The sequence below is a fragment of the Tenrec ecaudatus genome, chromosome 2 (assembly GCF_050624435.1).
Source record: "Tenrec ecaudatus isolate mTenEca1 chromosome 2, mTenEca1.hap1, whole genome shotgun sequence".
In the NCBI taxonomy this organism is placed as follows: domain Eukaryota; kingdom Metazoa; phylum Chordata; class Mammalia; order Afrosoricida; family Tenrecidae; genus Tenrec; species Tenrec ecaudatus.
Window position 1 is genome coordinate 146,636,713 of NC_134531.1, and position 21,334 is coordinate 146,658,046.

The window sequence follows — 21,334 nt, forward strand, 5'->3', positions numbered from 1 at the left end:
CTCATGCCGAGACCTTTTCAGACAGTTCCTCATGCTGTGGTGACCCTCCAACCATAACATTATTTTCATTGAGTCTTCATCACTGTTATGAATCAGGCGACCCCTGTGAAGGGGTCGTTTGATTCCCAAATGGGTCACGACCCATGGGTTGAGAACCGCTGCTTTAAAGTGGAAGCGGTATTACTGTGAGGGCTGCAGTACAACTGACTCGAGCCATGGTATTCCCATTTGCCTCGTGCACATTTGAAAGCTGAACGGTGAATAAGGAAAACCCTATGGTGTTGATGAATATTCCATATACTAAGGGCTGGCTTAGAATGATCCTTAGAAGCGAAGATGTTGAGACTCCATCCAATATGCTTTAGAAAAGTGATTATGAAGACCAGCCCCTGGGAGAGGACATTGTGCGGGGCAGAGTCAACCAATATGCTTTAGAAAAGTGATTATGAAGACCAGCCCCTGGGAGAGGACATTGTGCGGGGCAGAGTCAACAAAAAAGACTCCCTCCTGCAGATGGGTGACAAATGACAAACAGTGGGTTTCAAGCACAGCAAGGATGGTGGGGGTGGCACCGTACTGGACAGGTGTCCGTCCTGTTGTACACCGATAAGGTTGCTACGGGTCAGAGGTGACTTCTCAGGCACTTAAGAACATGTGGCCTGGAGGGCTGCTGAGAACACAGGAGCACTTTACAGCTCACTGCCACCCATCTCAGAAAGGGGATTTGCCAAAAGGAGATCTAAAAATAGACACCAGATACAAAAATGGAACTGAAACAAAGATTGCCAAGGGACTTAATTATAAGATTCGTGCTTTCGTGAGCTTTGAAAAAGTTGAAAATTCTTAACTGCTTATGAGTTTGATTGGTGGTGGCTGAGAGATTTGTTATAAGTAGCCACAGATCCTTCAAGGCTGAGGCTGACCCGCAGCCATTTAAAATATCTTTATGGGAAGAGAGACTAATTGCCAGCCACAAGTCAGCTGACGAGTGAAATGTAGTTGGGGTCTTTGACCTCTCAGTTTTATAGTTCAGATCACTTAATGGAGCGCTTAGCCTTAACAGGCTTAGGCATCAAACTCCAAAGCATTCTGTGGAAAAAAGCAGGAATGCCAGGCTCAAGGGACACTCGGCAAGTTCTAACCATCATCTTACTCGAGCTGGTTGTCATCCACCCTGCATTACTGTATTGGCCCTGAGAGCTGTGAACAGCAGAGCACACAGGTCGGGGCCCACCCGGATAGTGTGTAATGCCCAGGCATGAAAACCAGGGTGTCCTGGTTATTCGGTTAGGCCCTCTTAGGTTTCACCCCAGACATGCCCTTACCCCCGTGTGGCAGCTTGGCTGTATCTGAAGACACTCGCCAGCCCCTGTGAGAAAGGAACCATAGTGCTGGCTGGTTCATAAGCTAAGGTTAGCCAGCTGCAGCTGCCCTGATGCACTGCACTGCAGTAAGGTACCCACCACATGTCCTTGCAGGGAAGAAGGTCCTTAGTTGAAGGGAAAGCAGGAGCGAAAGGTGTGGAGCTGGGTCACCTCCTCCGGGATATCAGTAATGGCAGGCACAGAAAGGCTGTAACCCAGTCTGCTTAAAGCTGTCCACGGCCGTGGCTCTCCCTTGGCCCCGGGGGCTCCGCTCTGGAGGGCGTGGGGCTGTGCTGGCCATTCTCACCACCTCTCCCTTCTCTCTCCAGTGTATGTGGTGGAAGACCAAAGAAGGGATGACATGGGCTCGTCCACCTGTCTCACTGCCTGCTGGACTGCTCTCTGTTGCTGCTGCCTCTGGGACATGCTCACCTGACAAGCCCAGCTCCTCCGGTCCTGCCAGTGCTGCCACAGCCTGACGAGCGTGCCTGTCCCATCTCTTCCGATTGCTCTGCCCAGGCACCTCTACTTTCAAATCGACGGGATTCTAGAATAGTGGGGGTTGCTGCTGTTTTAATTCAGTGACTTGATCTTTGTACTGCTCAGAATCTGGTTCTTCTTGGTCTTTAAAGAATGTGCTAAATGACTCTTCTATTTGTTTTAGCCAAAGGCTTCTGAAATATGTCTGTTTATAATTTTAAAATTATACAAAGTAGTGGCCCCATGGAACACACCACTGAATAATTTCTCTGCTGGCACCTGTATGTTTTAATAAATCTGTTCCAACCTCAACGGTCTACATGATTCCAGATAGTCTATGCCGGACTCTCCTGCTCACCGAAGTCCCAGGTTAAGCTAAGGCTTGTCAACTCTGGCTGCCTCAGATGTCTCTGCACATCTGAAGAGGAGCCCATTTTCCCTTCACTGAGTATACCACAGCAGCCTGGTGGGGCAGTGGTTCTGCATTGGGCTGCTAACTGTAAGGTTCCCAGTTCAAACCCACTAGCTGTGCTGAGGGATAAAGATGGGCTTTTTACTCCCATTAAGAATTAAAGTCTGAGAAACTCATAGGGACACTTCTAGCCTATCCTATAAGGTCACTGAGTCCGCGTGGACTTGATGGGAGGGAGGGAGAGTACACCACAGCAGCATGGGGTGTCAGGAGAGCAGGTTCCTCTGTCTCTGGTAACCCTCAAGAGATGAGCTCAGACAGGAGCAGTCAACAGGATTGCACCTGCTTTTCCCCAGAGCCTTGGAAAGGGGCCTCAGTGCAGAGCCAGACTGGAGGCTTCCCTCCCCTGCTGTCCATCCCCACTCTGGCCACAGGGTGGCACTGAGCTGCAGCGAGTCAGGCCAGAGGGTACAGTGGCAACTGCCTTCTCCTTCCCACCTACCTCCCTGAGCAGTATGGGGGTAGATGAACTAACTGCTCCTGATGTCTCTGAAAGGGGGGGAGGAGGTCAGGGTTTTGTAGCACTCCCTTTTTTCCAGGGAGGTGGGAAGAGAAGTGCAGGCACACCATCCACCACAGGCTTTCCATCATCCACACACAACAGGGGACAAACACCCAGAGCACAGATGGGCGGTCGCAAAATAGTGAGGAAAAGATGCGTTTTAAACATCACCCTTGTTTTTAATATAATTTCACTGTAAATTCACATAATTGATAATGGTTGTGTCTAACAGCTGGCTTGCAACAAAATTTAAGCCAGGGTAGGTAATAAGTCAGCTCCAGCATACCAGTGGCCCCAAGCCTTAGGAGACCTTGGGATCTTGGTGCCCACTTCCTCAGGAGCAGAGGCAGGAAGGTCGCCTGGTATTACTGAATGTCATTTGGAATCTTTGGGGAGGAAGCAGGGGAAGGCATCTTCAGAAAGAATGCCCTGGAGAAACTGCCATTCTGTTCATTTGAATTCTGTTACAGCCCCGTCTTCCTTCTTTCCCATCTGTATGCGACACGGACGGCCAGAACCTGAGAGGACTGCTCAGAAGACCAGAATGAGAACAGGGAAAGGGGCAGGGATTGGCTGGAGCTGAAGGACACAGGTGGCTCCTGCCTCTTGGGCTCTGTCCTCGCCTCAGCTCAAGGAAAACAGACATGGTAGCGGGAGGCAGAAGCCTTTATTGGTCTGCCAACATAGTACCAATGGTAGGCTCGGCCAGAGCTCCCCTGGCTCCTGTCTTCCCCGGAGGGAAGGCAGCCCCGACCCCTGGGAGAGGAGGCGTGTCCTGGGCAGGAGCGGCAGGCAGAGGCAGGTAACAGCTGCAGGGTTGGAATCTGTAAGGGACTTGGGTAGTGGAGACGAGGTGGGGTGGTGAGGTTGCCCAGTAGTGTTGATGGGGCAAGCAGAGGCTTTCCTTGCCCCTTGCCCACCCTTGCCAAGAAAGTTGGGAAAGCAGGAGAGGGGCCTCCTGGGGCCTCCTACTGGGCCCTTCTTGCCATCAGCATCTCCCGGATGTTGTCCTCAGCTTCCTTGACACTCCGCTCAAGGTAAGATTTTTTCTGCTGCAATGTAGGAAAGAAACATGGTCAGGGTGGACAAAGGGGCAGGTTGGTAAGGGCAGCTTTTGAGCCCAGGGGTTATGACATCTTCAGGACTTCCAAGTGTAGCCAGGTACACACCTGCCCAGAATCCCTCTCCCCCTCCCCAGTCCCATCCCCCTCTCTCAGGGCAGGAAGCACAAGTGCTCTGGAAGACAGGAACTCTCCCCCCAAAAGGAAGTGCATGCTAAAAACAGGCTTTTCAGTCCATGAGCTTAGAGCAGACAAAGGCCAGGAAATTCCAGGGTCTAGTTCCTGCCCCATAACCGACTGTCTCCTTTCAAGGTTTTCCATGGTCTGGGCCAGCCGCCCGGGGCCCCACTGCTGCAGCACCACCAGCTCACACTGGGAGCCGCTGTGTCCCACATCTCCCGAACCGTGCAGATGAGTCAGGATGGCATCTGCTATTCGAATGAAACTGTGGCCAGTCAGGAATCCCGGACAGTGACACACTCCGTGAAACAGACCTTTGAGACGTTTACCTCCTACCCCATTTGGATCCAAATAATTAAAAAAAAAAACCCAACTTAGACACAGCACTACTTCCAGAAGCCACATCTGGACCTGGACTACAAAAGATTAGTCAAAGGAAAGGCTGTCTGTCCACTCCTGCCCTGTGGTCACCCCACCCCCAAGTGTGGTGGCTTCATGGTGGCTGGCCCCTGCCCTGAGGACATAGCTATGGGTGCATTCCCATTTTGCCCACTTGAGATGAAGGCCCTCTTGTTGAGGAACACTATCCATGTCTGGTGGCGCTGCCGGGTGAGTGCTGGATGCCTAACTGCAAGATCGATCAGCAGTGAAACCCTATAAAGACGTACAACCTGGGAAACCTTATGTCGGGCCACTCCAGTCCGAGTCAACTAGTGGCAGTAGGATGAGAGCACAGTTCACACCATCGCCGCCAAGGGTGCAGGAGACTGTCTGAGCCACAGAAGGAGCCCGCAAAGCAGAGCCTGGCACGGGCAGTGGGACTGTGGGCCTCGGCCCTTCTCTCTCCCCCAGTGCCTTTCACCGAAGTAGCTGTAGGCTCCACTAGACCACTACTATGCCCACCTGGCCTGGGGAGGTCGAGAACTTGGGGAAGAGGTCAGGTGAGCTACACATAACTGTAGCTTGCTTAGGAGCCCCAGCGTCAGACGGAAAGAGGAAATGTGTGCCCCTTATTCCCCATGGTCTTGACCAGCAAACCTCTCTGGGCACCCCTAACACCTGTCTCTAACTTCTCCCACACCCTGCCCAGATAGTTATTAAATCATATATTTGGAGGCTTTTCCCAACAAGTGGCTACACAACTCCTTATCCAGCCCAATGAGGCTCTGGCTCCTGTGTATCTTCTTGTGTCCAATTTCCTGATGACTACCAAGGGCCTTGTCCCTTCACTCATCTCCCATCTGCCCTACTCACACCGGTTTCTTACCACACTCCAGAGCACCATAAACAAGGCAATGGCCACAAGTGTGTGGTTGCTAAGGAATTGTTTAATTACACTGCTAAACCAACACCGGCCTATCATTGTGATATCAAAGTGGAAACTTAAAACTTCCCTTGATAAACAACTCTTAGACTTTACTAGTGGAGACTTAAAAGAGGAGCACATGAATAGCCCCTGACGCACCACTCAAGAATGTGCATGCACTGGGCGGGCAGGGAGTGAGCAAGGTTCCCCTGGGCAGAGTCAGCTCCTGCTGGGGGCCCTGGCCCGAGGCAATCTCTGCGGGCACGCTGCCACAGTGGGCAGCACCAGCCTCTGAGTCTCAGCAAGGGCTTCCTGCTCAGGCTTCAGGGCAACAATTCCAGCTTGGAGTTCTGTTTAGAAATTCCAGCAGAGGGATATTCCAGGTAGGGTGGGGACCTGTTTTCTGACCAGATATACTTCAATCGTTCCTCCCTAGTCTCTAAGCCCATCTAAACTCAGAAGATCCTCTTAATGAAATCTGGACCACACCACTGTGGGGGGAGGTCAGATGCTTACAGACATCCCTGAAGGCAATCGCTGCCAGACTGCTGTCTCACCCCACCACAGGGGTGGGCCTGCTCCCTGCTGCTGGGGACAATGGACTCTCTCTCAACCATTAGCTTGGTTCTTGTAGGTGGGGTTTACACCCTACTGCTAATGGTTCTTATGGAGATCCAGCTGCCATCCTGACTCTAGGATCCGCCCATCTTGCCACATGTGTACCCCCAATCCCTCCTCTTCCTGTTGCATGGATCCCCTAGATCACCCCCTTCCACTACTGTATTATCTATAGCACAATCCCTTCCTGTAAAGGAATGTCTTCACCTGTAATTAGGGTGCTTGCATGTCCCCAGAGAATGAATATATAAGCCTGAGTTAGCAATAGAGGCCTCTCTCGCTGGTCTCTCCCCACCTCTCTCCTTGGCTCCCTTTTCCCTGTTTCCCTCCTTCCCTTCCCCATCTCTCCACGTGGACCACCAGGCGGCGCTGAGGTGAGCAAGGCTACCAAGAAACGTGTCTGACTCCATTACTTCTATCTCTCATGCTCTCGATGACTTTAATATATATCTCAACTGTACAATTGTGCTTACTGAACCCGTGATTAGTGGTTGGGGGGCTGGCACCCCCAAGTCAAACCACACACCACCACTGCTGTGAGTCTGCTGTCCAATCTGACGCAGGACAACCCAAAAGCGTGGGCAGAGCTGCTCCCTAGGGATGCCGGGGCTGTTCAATCTTTATGAGTGGATTCAAACCGCCAACCTTTGCATTAGCAGCCCAAGGATGCACTCCCTGCGCCCGCCAGGCTCCAAAGAGCCCCAAGGAGTTTACGCTGCCAAGTGGTAGAGGCCTGAGTAAATGTCCCTAAAAGCTTCTGTGTTGGAAATCACATTTGGCACCAAAATAACAGGTAGGAGTGGCTCCGAGGGGACAGAGAAAATGAAAGAACCAATGGTTTGCCACATTTCTTCTTCCTGAGTCTTCGCAGCTTCTTTCTAAAACGTCTAGTCAAGCCAGAAACTCCACAGAACTCCCCAGTTCTGTGAATGACGACTCTGGTCAGTGTTCAAAACAACTCCAACCTTCTTACCTCTGACGGCCACACGGCCAACAATGAACCCCAAATCTGACCTTCATACAACAGCCTTCTACCTGGCCACCTTTCTCCTGCCCGGTCTCTCCACACACTGGCTGAGTGAACGCTGCCGCTGCCCAGCCGCCAGGGTGTCCAGTGTGCACTAGGGAGTCCTGGTGCAGCAGTCAGTGATGAGGCAGTCGGTGGGTCACACCGGAGACAATGGAGGCTGCCTACTCCCACACAGACTGACAAGCTAGGAGGGCCCCTGTCTATCCTGGAGGGTCACCATGAGTCGGAATCGTTGCTATGACAGTGAGTCTGCATTGTTTTGATTTACTATCATGGCTCTGAACCAGTTCATTCAAGTCAACCTCCTGGTGAGAATATATATTCTCCCCAGATATATCAGAACCTCCACTTTACAAGATTCCTCAGGTAACCAATTGCCTTACATATATCTAATTGTACCAATTGCCTTACATACATGTGGCCGCTGGGACTCAGAAGAACAGAGGATGCATTGAGTTTTGGTACTGGTTGAAAGTACCATAGACTACCAGAAGAACAGACTAATCTGTCCTGGAAGAAGTACAACCAGAATGCACCAGAGTAGCCAGGATGGCGAACAAGGCTGCAGCTTCATCTCAGATATGCTGTACATGTTACCAGGAGGCTAAATCGAGGGTCACTGAAGAAAAGGAAGCAGTTCACGGCTCCGGACTGACACAATGGCTGCAACAATGGGCTGGAGCACAGTAACAAGGGTGACGGGTGCCGCCGCGGGGCTGGCGGGGTTTCCTTCATTCGCACACAGCTCTGCTAGGAGTTTGAATTCGATGACATCTAAGCACAACCACGTTATCTGTGGGAAGCAAATTCTCAAATCCTCAGCAGGCCAAGAATCATCTGGGGATCTATTTAAAATGTAGATTCTGATTTTGTATATCTGGGGTGGAAATGCAAATTTTCAGGAGGGGAGTCCAATTGGAATGAACCAATTTAAACCGTTTTCAGCTGCCAAAACCCAAGTCCTGGCTCTGGCTAACTCGGACTCCCCGACTGGTTCAGGCCCCACCACACGGGGCCCCAGCAGCCCTTGAGGCCCCCAGGTGGCTTCCTGCCAGCTGGCCCCTTGGCACTTCTCGGAACCAGGACCCTCTTCCCAGACACCGTGTCACCTGCTCCCTCATTTCCTTCCAGCCTTTCTCATGCGTCACTGTAACGGAAGGGTCTCCTTGATCACACTGCACTCCGTGCCCGGTTTCTGCACAGCACCTACCACCACCTAGAACAGCCTGAGGGGCCTTCAAAAAAGCTCCTGGGACAATCCCATTATCTTTTCATTTGATTTTTCCAGGAGCTTTTTGAAGACCCCTCATTGTCTTTATGTCTTTCCTAACTAGAAGGAAAGGCTCCCAGGGTGGGGCTGTTTGGTGTCTACATGCAGACCCAGTGTCTGCTGGCCATGCTCTCTGGACTGGCTTTCCCTCTTGGGCAGAGCCCTCTAACCTCTCTGCCCTGGCCATGCATGCCATGGTTTAAAACTATAACCTCACAGATCCCCGCAGCCATCAAGGCTGGCTCCGCAAACAGCAGGCCCTTATGTTTTATTAGGTCAACTGGTACAGCCATCCAGCCATAGCCTGGACTCTTGACATCCGTGAGAAATGCCCTGCTGCTGTCAGCCTCAGGGCTCCTGTGCACGTCAAGGGATAAGAAGACTTGGCTAAATCTGCGGGCACTTTAAACCCACTCACACCCCCAGCTGCCAGGAGTCCGGGAAAGGCATTTGCTAGCCTCAAGAGTAGCATCTTTCCGTCAAGTGGTGCAATTTCCCTTCCCCTTAGGAAATTCTTTGGTGGCATCAAACCACAAGGCTCTGGCTGCAGCGACATTCTTGTGGGGCCTTGTCCCGACCTGTAATTCTGAGATTTCCTGTGGGGCTTGCATGGCCAGGGAATGACATTGCTGGACTTATTGCTCATCAGCCCAATTCCTTTTTCTGGGAGTCAGACTGAGAGGCTAATGTTCACTCTCATCCTCTCACGGAAGAAAGAGGTTCAAGTCCCTAGAACTTTTCTGACATGATACAAGGTCTTAAATAAGCTCCTGAGGTAATTCCCCTTGTGATACCATTGTTATAGATATTTCTCTTACGAAGTTTGTCTCTCTGCCTCACCCAAAAAAATTTCCATGTCATGATCGCTTAAGACAAAATGGGTGCAGAAGCAAGTGTGGTGAAGAAAGTGATGGGTACCCAGCTATCAAAAGATAAAGTGTCTGGGGTCTTAAAGACTTGAAGTTAAACAAGCAGCCATCTAGCAGAGAAGCAACAAGCCCACATGGAAGAAGCACACCAGCCTGTGAGATCATGAGGTGTCGACGAGATCAGGTAACAGGCATTAGAAGACCCAAAGCAAACATATTGTTGAGACGAGAGGGGTTGGAGCAGAGACCCAAAATTCACAGAAGGGCTACAGGGAAGGGATGAGTCAATGAGGGTGAAGTCTAGCATCAATGAAACACACAATATTCCTTTGGTTCCTTGAGGCTGCCTCACCCCCACTATCATGACCCCAAGCCTTGCCTTTCACTGCAGCTTAGGCTGGAGAATATGCACAGGGACGGCTAAGAGCTCAGAACACACGGAATCCAGCCCAGCGACCCCCTCGGGACGGAAGTGAGAGTGGCAATACCGAGAGGGGAAGAGGAAGGTGGGGAGAGGAGTGAGGAAGAAACCTCAGTGGAAGGGAGACAGCGGCTGGTGTAAGATATGAAAATAATAATTCATAATTGATCAAGGGGTCACGAGGGTGGGAAGGAGGGAGGGAGGGTAAAAAGAGGAGCTGATACAAAGGAATCAAATAGAAAGACAATGTTTTGAAAAGGATGATGGCAACATAGGGTATGTATAAATATGCTTCATACAATTGATGCATGAACTGTTGTAAGAGCTCCCAATAAATCTTTACAAACAAACAACCAAACAAACAAAAACTTTGCGTGTGTGCAAGAGAGAGAGCTCTCCAACTCCACAGCCCTCCGGGATTTAGGGAATCTCTACCTACTGTCTCTCCTGAGCGCAGCGGCTTCACTAAGTCCCAGCGAAAACACAGCCCATCGATCAACCGGGAAAAACCAATCAGAAAGAAAGCGCCTGGCTAACCAGGAGGAAGCAACTGCACCAACATGCATGGCCCTGGTCAGCTCCTCCGAAGCTCCAGACCGCCGGTACCGTACCGCTTGTGGGCCGCAGGGGTAACAAGTCTCAAGCCATGAGGGTAGTGAAAGTTTGCTCAGAGAAGGTGAGGATTAATCACTATCGCTTTTTCCCCCTAATCACTATCTTAAATACCTGTTAAGTGTGGTGGCTGGACCAACAGCAGCAGCATCACCAGGACACTTGTTAGAAATGCAAACCCTTGGGCACCCACCCCACCGCCCCGCCCACTTATAGGGTTCTACCCCATCCTATTGGGTCACCATGAGTCAGAACTGACTTGATAACTGTGTTAGGGATGGTCTCTATGGCAACGATCCAACACTGTCAAGGGCAAAATCTATCAAGGGCAATGAGTAAACAAATGGGTTTGACCCTTTATTTACAACACCAGCAGCACCCTCTATTTGGTGTAAGTGCCTCACTCAGAAAACCCAACTCCCTGCCATGGAGTGGATGCTGACGCTCAGCTACCCTTCACCCATGGCCAACTCGGTCCTTCAAACTAAGTCCAGCAGGTGGGGCCACCCACTTTTACCTTTCAGTGACAGCTGCCTAACATTCTCATCGGCCTACTACCAAACCACTTCTCTCTCCTTCCAGAAGCCCGCCTTTGATGTGCATGGCCCCGTGCTTGGCTGCCCGCTTCCCCTCCTTGTTGTGGTCATCTACCAATATACCCTGGCGGGCCACACCTCATTCACCCACGGCTCGCTGCCATTCTATCTACCACTGCTGCACCAGGCACGGTCCCCGCAACAAGCATGCAGCTGATGCATCCAGACCAGACTTCCTGCCCCCCACTACTTCTACTTTAGCCTGCCTTAGCCGCCCCCCCCCCCATGACCACTCCCTAGAACTTGTCACCACTGCCTCGGAAACCTCAGTTTCAAGAACCTCATTCTCTCAACTGCCCCCCAACCTCACACCCCTCCAGGCACTTGGCCTGACACTTGGACCCATGCCCCTCGTTATCCCCCACTGATTCTCCCACAGCCTTCCCCCTCCAAGCCAGGTAAGCTGCCATCACCAGGTAGTTACTGATCCCCCTCGCAAGCACCCTTCCCCCTCAGCGGCTCGCCCTCTGCTGTGCATGCCTAGTCAAACGCCAGCCCAGGTTCATCACAAGCGTCTCACAATCCCGAACAGTGAATGGCCTCACTCTACATTGCAGGCAGTGAATCGCAAACAGACACCCACCATTGCCTGGAAATTCTGCTAAACTTCCTTACTACGTCCACTGACCACTCTCCAAAGTAACTGTTTCAGACGCTACCTTGTCTTCGCAAACTTCCAACACTCCTTCGCCCCTCTGTCCACACACGGCTGCGTCTCAAGCTTCACTGAGAAAACCCAGGCTCACTGCCGAGAACCCTCTCTTCCTATGCCATCCAAATGCTTATGTGCCTTTCAATTGAAACACAGCCTTATAAAACCCTTTCCTGACCTCACACACTCCCCTTCTCCCTTTCAGAGCCAAATGCTGCAGTGGTGCTTCTGCACCCTCCTCTCCCCTGCACCCCAGACCTCAGCAATCATGTTCCCACCCACTCTGGGAACTGGCTCTGGTCCGGGTCCCCAACGATCTCTGTGAGGCCAGCACCAGCGGTTGGTTACCTCTCTATTCTCGTCTGGCTCAGCCTCTCAGCAGTGCTGTGCACTATTCCTGGAAAGCACACTTCTCTCAGCCTCCCTGAGGCCACACGCCTATTTTCCTCCTGCTTCACTGGCCAGTCCTAAGTTCTGGGATGGCTCCTCCTCTGCGAACTTCTAAATCAGGGGTGGGCAATGTCCGTCCGTGGATGCTACTTCTCATTCAAATCTGAGGTGAAATTGCAGCTTTTCAGAGAGGCCTCCTGATGACTCAACCCACGGTGGTCCCCCAGGCCTTCGCTAAAAAGCACCCTCTTGACTGCAACGCGCGCGCTTCCTTGTGTATTCCGAGACCGCCCATATCCCTGCACTGGATCCACACTCCGTCATAAGGAGCTCGTCCCCCTGGATCTATGCACTGTGTCCGCACCAAGAATTGGCACACACTCACGTGACCAGCATTTATTGAGCATTCAATATATGCTATGCCCTCTTTGGGGCCTAGAGCAATGATTAAGCCCTATACTTTCTGCTGCAGAGCGCAGGCTGCCATCGGGTTTTGAGGGAAAAGTGGAGCATTTAATGGAGGAAACATTTGACGTCATCCAGGGAATCACAGAAACACTTTTAACTTGGGTCTTCAGGATGAGCAGGAACTCAGTGGAGAGCTCAGAGAGGGAGAAGGACCAATTCCAGGCAACGGAGCAGCACGTCAAGGTCCAATGGAGCGTGTCTGAAGAATGGCACGCTGGTCAGTGAGGCTCAGCCCAAGCTAGAGAAAGGGGCAATACATGCAACTGTGTGGCCCAGTCAGATGGTGCAGAGTTGTAAGCAACACTAACGATTTTGGTTAGTGTTATAATGAAAAACAAAAAGGAAAAACATCCATGTACACCTTAAACTGGAAGAACTAAAGAAAAAAATTCAAGCCTCAAGTTGCAAGACTGAAAGAATTCTATGGTTAAACTAGTGACTGGTGTAGGAAGCATCAAAAGAGATGGAAAGAATATACAGATCGCTGTACCAAAAAGGCCTCGTCAGCACCCCACGTTTCCAAGAGGCAGCACAGGCGCCCATGGTGCCAAGGGAAAAGCCCCAGCTGTGCTCAAAGTATCAAGGCCCCAAGTGACGGACACTAACTGCAACGGGACCACTGACTATTGCTTTGGGCATTGCTGTGTGTAAGGCTGCGTGTGAGACGAACACCAGACTGGTCTGAAGTTCAGTGCTGCCTGGGCTGGAGATCAATTCCTGCACCCAGGTTATACTCCAGGCTCTGAGAATGAATGACATTCCTAGAGAGAGGGGGAAAAAAAAAGAAGAGGAGGAAACACCGCCCAGGTCTTGGCCTTGAAAACAGTCAACCTTTTAGGTCGGTAGAAAGAGGAAGAGTCAGCAGGAAAAAAATTTTTGAGGGAAACTATGAGTCATGGAAGCCAGTAGGCTTGTTCACTCAAGAAAAAGAATCAGCTCACACTAAAATTATCGGTATACATGCAAGTAGGCACAGTGAAAGGGTCAGCAGTGGCTGGGAGTGAGGGGAGTAGTACATCAAGGGGCCGACAGGGTATCTTCCTCTTTAAAATTAGTCTATGGGTCTTTGAGATTTGACTCTAAAGCGCCATGATGACAAATTACCTGAAACCTTCATCGTTAGAGATGAGCCTCAAGAGCGTGCATCCCACAGCATCAGGACAAGTGACTTCACTTCCTCCTCCATGGAGACCTGCACTCTGTGCGGGGCTAAAACAAGGGTTGGAGAAGTCTCTTAATCAGGACACAATGAGAATGCCCTTCAGAGACCACACAACGGACCAGCTGAGAGTTCTGTGCAGAATAACTAAGGGCACATACCTGTCAAAGAATTATCTGTCTCTCTCACAAATCGTGCAAGATCATTCAAGAAAAGGATGCACAGAGAGTAACAGCAATTCCACGACCCAGAAATACAACTGTAGGGGCCCTATTTCCTTTCTAAAACAAGTAAACAAAACTAGGAAAGTACCACCTACAAATAACAGATTTTCTAAGTGCCACATGTGAAAAACAAAATTACGTAATAAAGAAACCCCATGAAAACAAATTTTGCAAAATTAAAAGGTCTCCAAATATACATTATTGGTCTTCCTGCTTCTCCAGGATGAAAGCCAAGTATTCATCATTCAGAGGGACTATTAAAACTCGCTAAGTCTTCCAAACAGCAAATAAAAGAAAGCAAAACTTCTCACAATTTCAGTTCATCTTTAGTTTCTCCCAGCTTTACAATAGCGGGGTATTTGTTGTGGAGGTCAGCCTGTAGGCATGGAAAAGGGGTAGGTGATTAAGGGTGTGCCCGTGAGAGAGGAAGTACGGGCAACACCTTACATTCTTGGAAGTGGAGGTGTGACTGACTCAAAGGTTGGGGCAAGACTAGCACACAGATATGGCACGCAGGTATGTGTGGCAAGTCTGAAGTCAGTCCCACACTGCCCTCTGCTCCAAGTTAGCTCAAGATGGCTCAACAACAAGACCAGCAACCCAATTTTTAAATGGGCAAAGGAACCGAATAGACATTTCTCCAAGGAAGACACATTCGTCGCCAATAAACACATGAAAAGATGCTCAAAGTCACTCATCGTTAGAAAAATGTTTATCAAAACCACAAAATACCACTTTATACTCACTAATCCAAAACGCCCAGCCTGCTGCCACAAAGTCAACTCCGGCTCAGAGAGAGCCTGTACAGAGGTTCTGCGACTTGTGAGGGAGCAGCCAGCCTCATCGTTCTCCCGTAGAGCATGGTGGGCTTCAGCGACTGTGCTTACAGTTCGCAACCAACACCTAACCCATAGTGCAACTAGGATTCCTTTCACGATCCAGCCATTTCACTCCTAAGTATTAACCCTAGAGAACCCAAAACAAACATTCAAATAAAACCCTGCAGGTGAACACTGATGGCAACGTAAATGTCTAAAATGGAAACAACCCAACAGTCCACCAACTCATGAATGGATAAACAAAATGTGGTAAATCCATAGAATGAACTATCATCTGGCCATACAATGAAGCGAAGTAAGAATGCATTCTACAACGTGAACGGACCCTGACGAGAGTACTCAATGAAAGAAGGCAGGCCCATGCGGTATGACTCCATTAACAAGAAGCAGGGTGGACAGCGCGTGGCTGCTGCTGGATTGTGAACTGACTCGCAGCCACCCAGTGCTGCAGGCACGACGGCCCACAGGGCTTCTCATGGTATGTACCTCAGCAGATCACCAGGTCTCTTCTCTTCAAAGAGCAAGATGGGCAGGCAGAAATCCCAGCCTTTCCGTTAACAATAGAGTCTAACCACTTTGCACCACAACTGCCTAACAGATAGAGGGTTGTTTTTTTACCCCCTAAGACAGTGGTTCTCAACCTTCCTCATGCCGAGATCCTTTAATACAGTTCCTCATGTTGTGGTGACCCCCAACCACAACATTATTTTCGTTGCGACTGTATAGCTGTAGTTTTGCTACTGTTATGAATCGCCATGTAAATATGTGATGTGCAGGATGTATTTTCATTGTTACAAACTGAACATTATTAAAGCATAGTGATTAATCACAAAATCAATATGTAATTATATCTTGTGAAGTATTTATTTCATTTTGTTTTGCAGTATGGTGCAGCATGGATAAGTTTTCATGCAGGGTACTCTGATGTGGAAGGACCCGCCTGAAGACGGATCAAGGAACAGTGTCTCGGTTCCTAAGACCATCGGAAATATTTGCTTTCCGATGTCTTAGGCGTCCATGAAAGGGTCTTTAACTCCCAAAGGGGTCTCCACCCACAGGATGAGAACCGCTGCCCTAAGGGATGATGAAAAGAGCCATCGGGGCACAGTGTTTATGTGCTGGGCTGCTAACTGCAAGATAACCCGTTCGAAGCCACCAGCCGCTCCAAGGTCGATTCTTGTAAAGTGCCTGTCTCACAAACCCACAGTGCAGTTCTACTCTGTCCGAGCGGCTCACTGTAAGTTGGCACTGAATCAATGCCAGTGAGAGTTTTTTTTCTTACTTATTTAAACTAACTTTTAATTTAACAAGGGGTGAAGACAGTTTTAAATCAACATGCACTTGACTCATCCCGTCCAGTAGCCAACACTGCTCACGCTCCAGCTCTTGGTCCATTTTGCTGGCATCTAGGACTTCGAGTTTGGGTTTTGCTGCATAAACTTTGCCACTCAGTTGAGTCTGGGCAGGGGGCACGGTCTGAGGGCCCCAACACGCACTGCTGCTGAGTTGAGAGAAGGCCGTGTGGCACCTGCCAGTCAGTCAGCCAAGCTTCTGCTGAGCATGGCCCCAGAGAGCCTTTGGGGGACAGGTTCTCCTAGGCCTTGGTCAGGACCAAATAGTAGCCATCTGCATTCAGCACTTTCTTTGCTATGGTCACAAAGTAGGATTCATCCACAGGATTCTGGACCACCTGGTCACTGAGGAGAATGAGGATGTCCCCAGGGCCCTGGTGAAAGAGGCAATGGATCTGATTGACTGGGAGGGCCAGGAACTCGGCCAGTTTCCCCATCAGCTCGACAGCACTGAGCTCATCCAGAGAGATCTCTTGGTAAAAGCCTGCCTCTGAGAGTATTGAAAAGGCGGATTCCATCAGCAGCCCCGCGGATCTGGATGAGGTCCTGATGGGTGAGCTTCAGCAAACCGGTACCTCAGCCGTGCTGCCCCCCAAAGTCTCCAACGCGAACAGCGGTGAGGTGCTGAGCCTCTCAGGGGACAGGAGCCTGGAGGCGTGAGGGGAGGTCAGAGCCAGGGGACCAGGAGGTGAGTGGGGCTCTACAGCGGGCTCTGGCCACTGCAGAGAAACAGACAGGCGGGCCCCCCAGCTCCTGGCGCGGCACGGGCTGCTCACGGCCGCCAGTGAGCGTTTTGGGGAAAGGAATGACGGGTGATGGTTGCAAACACTGTCAATGAATTGGAAACGCTTTCAAATGGTTAACAAGAAAGTTTACCTGTTAAAAAATATCTCATTCTCAAAATGTCATTACCACCAAGAGGATGAGAAAGGATGCTGAAGTCCTGTGTTTAAGAGCAGGCACCTGAGTAAGAGCCATGGTACTAACGGAAGACGTTCAAGCTGCACTAAACGCATTATCCGAAGACATGGCTCAAGGAAACGGTGGAATGCCAACGGAACTGTTCCAACCAGCCGATGAAGCACTGGACGCACTCACTCGCCTCTGCCGGGAAACTGGCAACCACTTGGCCGACTGACTGGAAGCGATCCACGTATGCGCCCATTTCAAAGAGTGACCCAACAGAACGCTCGCCATTAAAAGCACATGCAAGCACACGTTTGCTGAAAACCACCCAGCACGAGTTTCAGGAGTCCATTGACAGGGGGCTGCAGAGGTTCAGGCTGGAGTCCGAAGAGGACTCTTCCACAAGGGATAGCGCTGCTGATGGTGGGTGGATCTTGGCTGAAGGAGACTGCCAGAACCGAGTCTGCTTGTGCGTCATTGACTCACAAAGACATTCGGCTGGGTGATCGTAACTAACTATGGTGTCCTTGAGAGGAAGGGGAATTCCACAACAGCTTATTGTGTATGTGGAACTTGTACACGGATTCAAAGGCAGTTGCGGGAGCAGAATAAAGGCGTACTTCATGATTTGAAACCAAGAAAGGTGTTCTGCAGGGTTGTATCATCTCACCACACTTATTCAAGCTGCACGCCGTGCACACAATCAGAAAAGCCGGATTACATGCTGAAGAAGGTGGCCTCAGGCTTGGAGGAAGGTTTATTATCCACCTCGGTCTGCAGATGACCCAGCGTTGCTTACTGAAGGTGTGGAGGACTTGCACCTTGCAGCACTGGCTGAAGTAGCTCAGGAACTCCGGTCTTCAGAAAGGATTAAAGCTCTATGTGAAGACCAAAATGCTCGCCAATGGACCAAGTGAAAATCAAGGAAAAAAATGAACTCACTGCCGTGGACTCTATGCTGGCTCCCAGTGAGTCTGTAGGACAGAGCAGAAGTGTCCCTGTAGGGACCAACAGGTGACATCATGATAAAAGGAGGACAGATTGAAGTTGGCAAGGAGTTTGTCCTGCTTGGCTTCCTAATCAATGTTCATGGAAGCAGCAGGCAAGAGATCAAACACCACACTGCCTTGGGCCAGTCTGCTGTACAAGACCTTTTTCAAGTATTGAAAAGCGAGGATGCTACTTTGAGGACTAAAGTGCGCCTGACTGACGCAAGCCAGGGTCTTTCCAATCGCCTCTGATGCAAGTGAACATTGGACCCTGCCTAAGGAAGGACCATGAAGGAGGAGCCCACGCATCTGAATGACGGTGCTGGATAAGAACATCGAAAGCACCACGGACCTCCAAAAGAGCTGACACATCTGTCTTTGAAGAAGTACAGGCAGCACGCTCCTTAGAGGCGACGACCAGGAGCCTCTGTCGCAAATATTGTGGATATGTGGTCAGGAGAGGTCAGCCCCATGAGAAGGGCGTCATGCTTGGTAGAGTAAGCGGGTCAGCGAAAAGGACTCCAAGAGAAGAACCATTGTGAGGATGGCACAGGACCGGCAGTGTCGGCGCTTTTGTACACGGGGTCACTAAGTATTGAACTGACTTGATGGCACCTAACAACCAGACCAGTTAAACCAACAACAACAAAAAAGCAGGCATGGCAAGGCAAGTTTTAATGTGCAATTTCAGCAAATCACTCCACTCCACCCAAAGACAGAGTAACACACACAAAATAACCCCGGGTAAAATAAACTGATGTATTAATTTCTGAAAATTAACTTTAATGTTATCAGCAGAAGCCCCTAACGTTGGGATTCAGGAGTTAATTACTCTGGGACGAGCCAATGAACAAACAAGGGTGAGGAAACTTCTATGTGATCATACTACTACTTTCCAATCATGTAACATATTTGTACAACTAAAAAAACAGAGATATGGCAGCCGGAAACCCATAAAAAGACCTAGAGACAGTGAAAACAAACCTGCTCTCAAAGCCACCGCGGCCCCAGATGCGTGACTCACCCAACTTGTCCAGGTCCACAGAAGGCAGGCTGAGGGGCTACAGATGCCTTCCAAGGACCTGAGCTTTCTTTTAATTAAGAGAAAGGAAAAGTTAGAGTGACACCTGTCGGCATCATGTTTACAGTGCTGACTTAGACATCAAGGCCAGACAATCAACCCAGGTCTTGCTTACAGCTCTGAGTGTTCTAGAAACAAGCGAGAAGTCAGGGCTCCATCATCGAGCGCTGCTTCTCCATCTGGGAGATGCAGACCTTAACAGGGCCTCACACCAGGATGCAGCAGCTCACACGTCACAGCGGACACTTGTCCTCAAGTCCACACCCACCAATTTATCATGGAAGTGGGGCAGACAGAGAGCGCTTAAAATGTGATTAGCTCTGATCTAAGCAGCTGACGCAACACCAATTACATTTATGACACTGGAGTACTGAGAGAGTCCCTGGCACATTTCTCTTGGTAAACATGATTTAAGGGGTGGCTTTCTTTTTGCCCTTTCTTCAATTTCCATATGCTAGGCCACTTAGAAACCACTTAAAATGCCTGTACTCAAAAGGTGACTTTGGGGTGAGGAAGGGAGGTGTGGCTGCCGTCTTAGCTGACTAACACCACATGTTTTAGAAGATACTAGGAGTAACCACCATGGCAAAGGGCTCCCTTGAATCCAGAGCAAAGGTGAATGACAGAGTGGTTGAAGGCGAGAATCTGAAATCCTAGTCTCCACTCTGATGGCGCTCTCATTTCCCTGGCTCTGTAAATAACGGGCAGGTGATGACCTCCGTAGGCCCGGGCTACATGAAATGACATCACCACAGAAGCCATGGGCACTGGGAATAAGAGCAGCAGATACCACCAACCTGCTGACACTTGTCCCCTAACCCCAAACCCTCTGTCACAGAGTCCATTCTAACTCGCAGACTCTCCATAGGGCTTTCAAGACTACGAACCTTTATGAGCGCAAACGGCCGCCTCTCACCCTCTCTGAATGACCGAGAGGGGCAACCACTGGCCCTGCAGGTAACATCCCGATGCCTGGCCACAGCTGTCCAGCCATCATCCATCCGCAACGGTCCTACCATTAAGGCTGCAGGTAGGCTACAGCGGAAGGCAGTCACCAGCTACTTCAGCCGCTCTTTCCCAGTGTACACCGAGGCTGTCAACAGTGGGCACGTCGAGTAAGACACAGAAGATTGTATGTTCTTATGGAACACCCTAACAGCTCAAATGAGTGAGTTAGATATTTTTATTGGTATGATTAGAGCTTTAAAACCGTTGCTAAATGGGGAAAAAGAAGCAGGTTGCTGAAAGATATGAACAATATGATGCTATTTGTTGAATGTAAGGCATTCTGAAAACATAACATGGAAATTCCTGACAGTAGGTGCTTCTAGAGAAGGAAGAAAAATGAAATTGGAGAAGTGGTGGAGGAGATTCCAAGAGACTTCAATTTCATTAGTAATGTTTTATTTTTGTAAACAAAACAAAAAGTAAATATGCCAATGTTTGTGAATTCTGAGTAGTATATGCACAGATGTCAGTAAACTTTCTTAAATTTGTGTATTTTTAATTTTTTCCATATTAAAAAAATACTCTTATTATAAGCAGTGTGCTCATTAATTAGCTGTTGAGCAGCCACCAACTGGGCCTAACAACAGCCTGCGTTTACTGAGTACGTACTGTGTGCCAGGTATGACTGAGTGATGTCTCAGCATTACAGTACAGAGGAGGTGCCTTTGGCAAGACAGGTGAGCTACACAGGCCTGGCCTCCTCAATCTACCCACAGAAGAGGGGTGGCTTTTCCGAATGATGTGTGTCTGGAAATACAAAGGCTCAACTCCTTCTACTCTGGCCAGGATCCGCCTGCTTGCAGGTGTCCTGCACTTCTAGTAAGAAGATCTGCTGTGGTTGCGAGGTGCCATCAAGCCAGTCCCGGCTCACAGTGACCCTGTGTACGAGAGAACAAAACCCTGCTGGATCCTGCACCAGCCTCGCAAGCATGTCATGTTTGAGCCCATTGCCGCAGCCAGTGAGTCGATCCATCTGATCAAGGGTCGTCCTCTTTTTAGCTGCCTTTCTACTTTACCAAGCGTGATGTCCTTTTCCAGGGGCCGGCTCTCTCCTAATAGCATGTCCAAAGTCCCACCACCCTCAAGTCTAAGGCGCACTGCTCATATTTTTTCCAGGACAAAGTGTCTTTCTTCCAGCAGGCCCTGTACTTTCCCCAGTCTTCATCAGCACCCCAATTTAAACAGATTCTTACAAATTTTCACATGCATATGGGTGACTGAAAATGCCAAAGATGGTTTGGGTCGGGCACCTTAGTCCTTAAAGCAGTGGTTTTCCACCTTCCTAATGCCGTGGCCCTTTAATAGCTCTCATGCTGTGGGAACCCCAACCATAAAATTATTTCCGTTGCTACTTCATAACTGCAATTTTGCTACTGTTATGAATCGGGCGACCCCTGTGAAAGGGTCGTTTGACCCCCAAAGGGGTCTTAACTCAGGTTGTGAACCGGTGCCTTAAAGTAACATCCTTCTCTTCAACACTTTAAA

General features: G+C 49.9%; 1 protein-coding gene and 1 long non-coding RNA gene across 2 annotated transcripts in view; one reads left to right on the forward strand and one right to left on the reverse strand.

Moving 5' to 3' along the window:
- Window positions 1-2,150, forward strand: part of LOC142441031 (uncharacterized) — an 87,689-nt gene extending 85,539 nt beyond the window's left edge. The window contains exon 3 of the long non-coding RNA XR_012782894.1: window positions 1,694-2,150. This is a non-coding gene — a long non-coding RNA (uncharacterized LOC142441031). The remainder of the gene's footprint in view (window positions 1-1,693) is intronic.
- Window positions 2,151-3,466: 1,316 nt separating this feature from the next.
- PFDN1 (prefoldin subunit 1) overlaps window positions 3,467-21,334 on the reverse strand; it is a 71,390-nt gene continuing 53,522 nt past the window's right edge. The window contains exon 4 of the mRNA XM_075541652.1: window positions 3,467-3,870. Coding sequence (XP_075397767.1) covers window positions 3,787-3,870 — 84 coding nt within the window. The 3' untranslated portion in view covers window positions 3,467-3,786. The remainder of the gene's footprint in view (window positions 3,871-21,334) is intronic.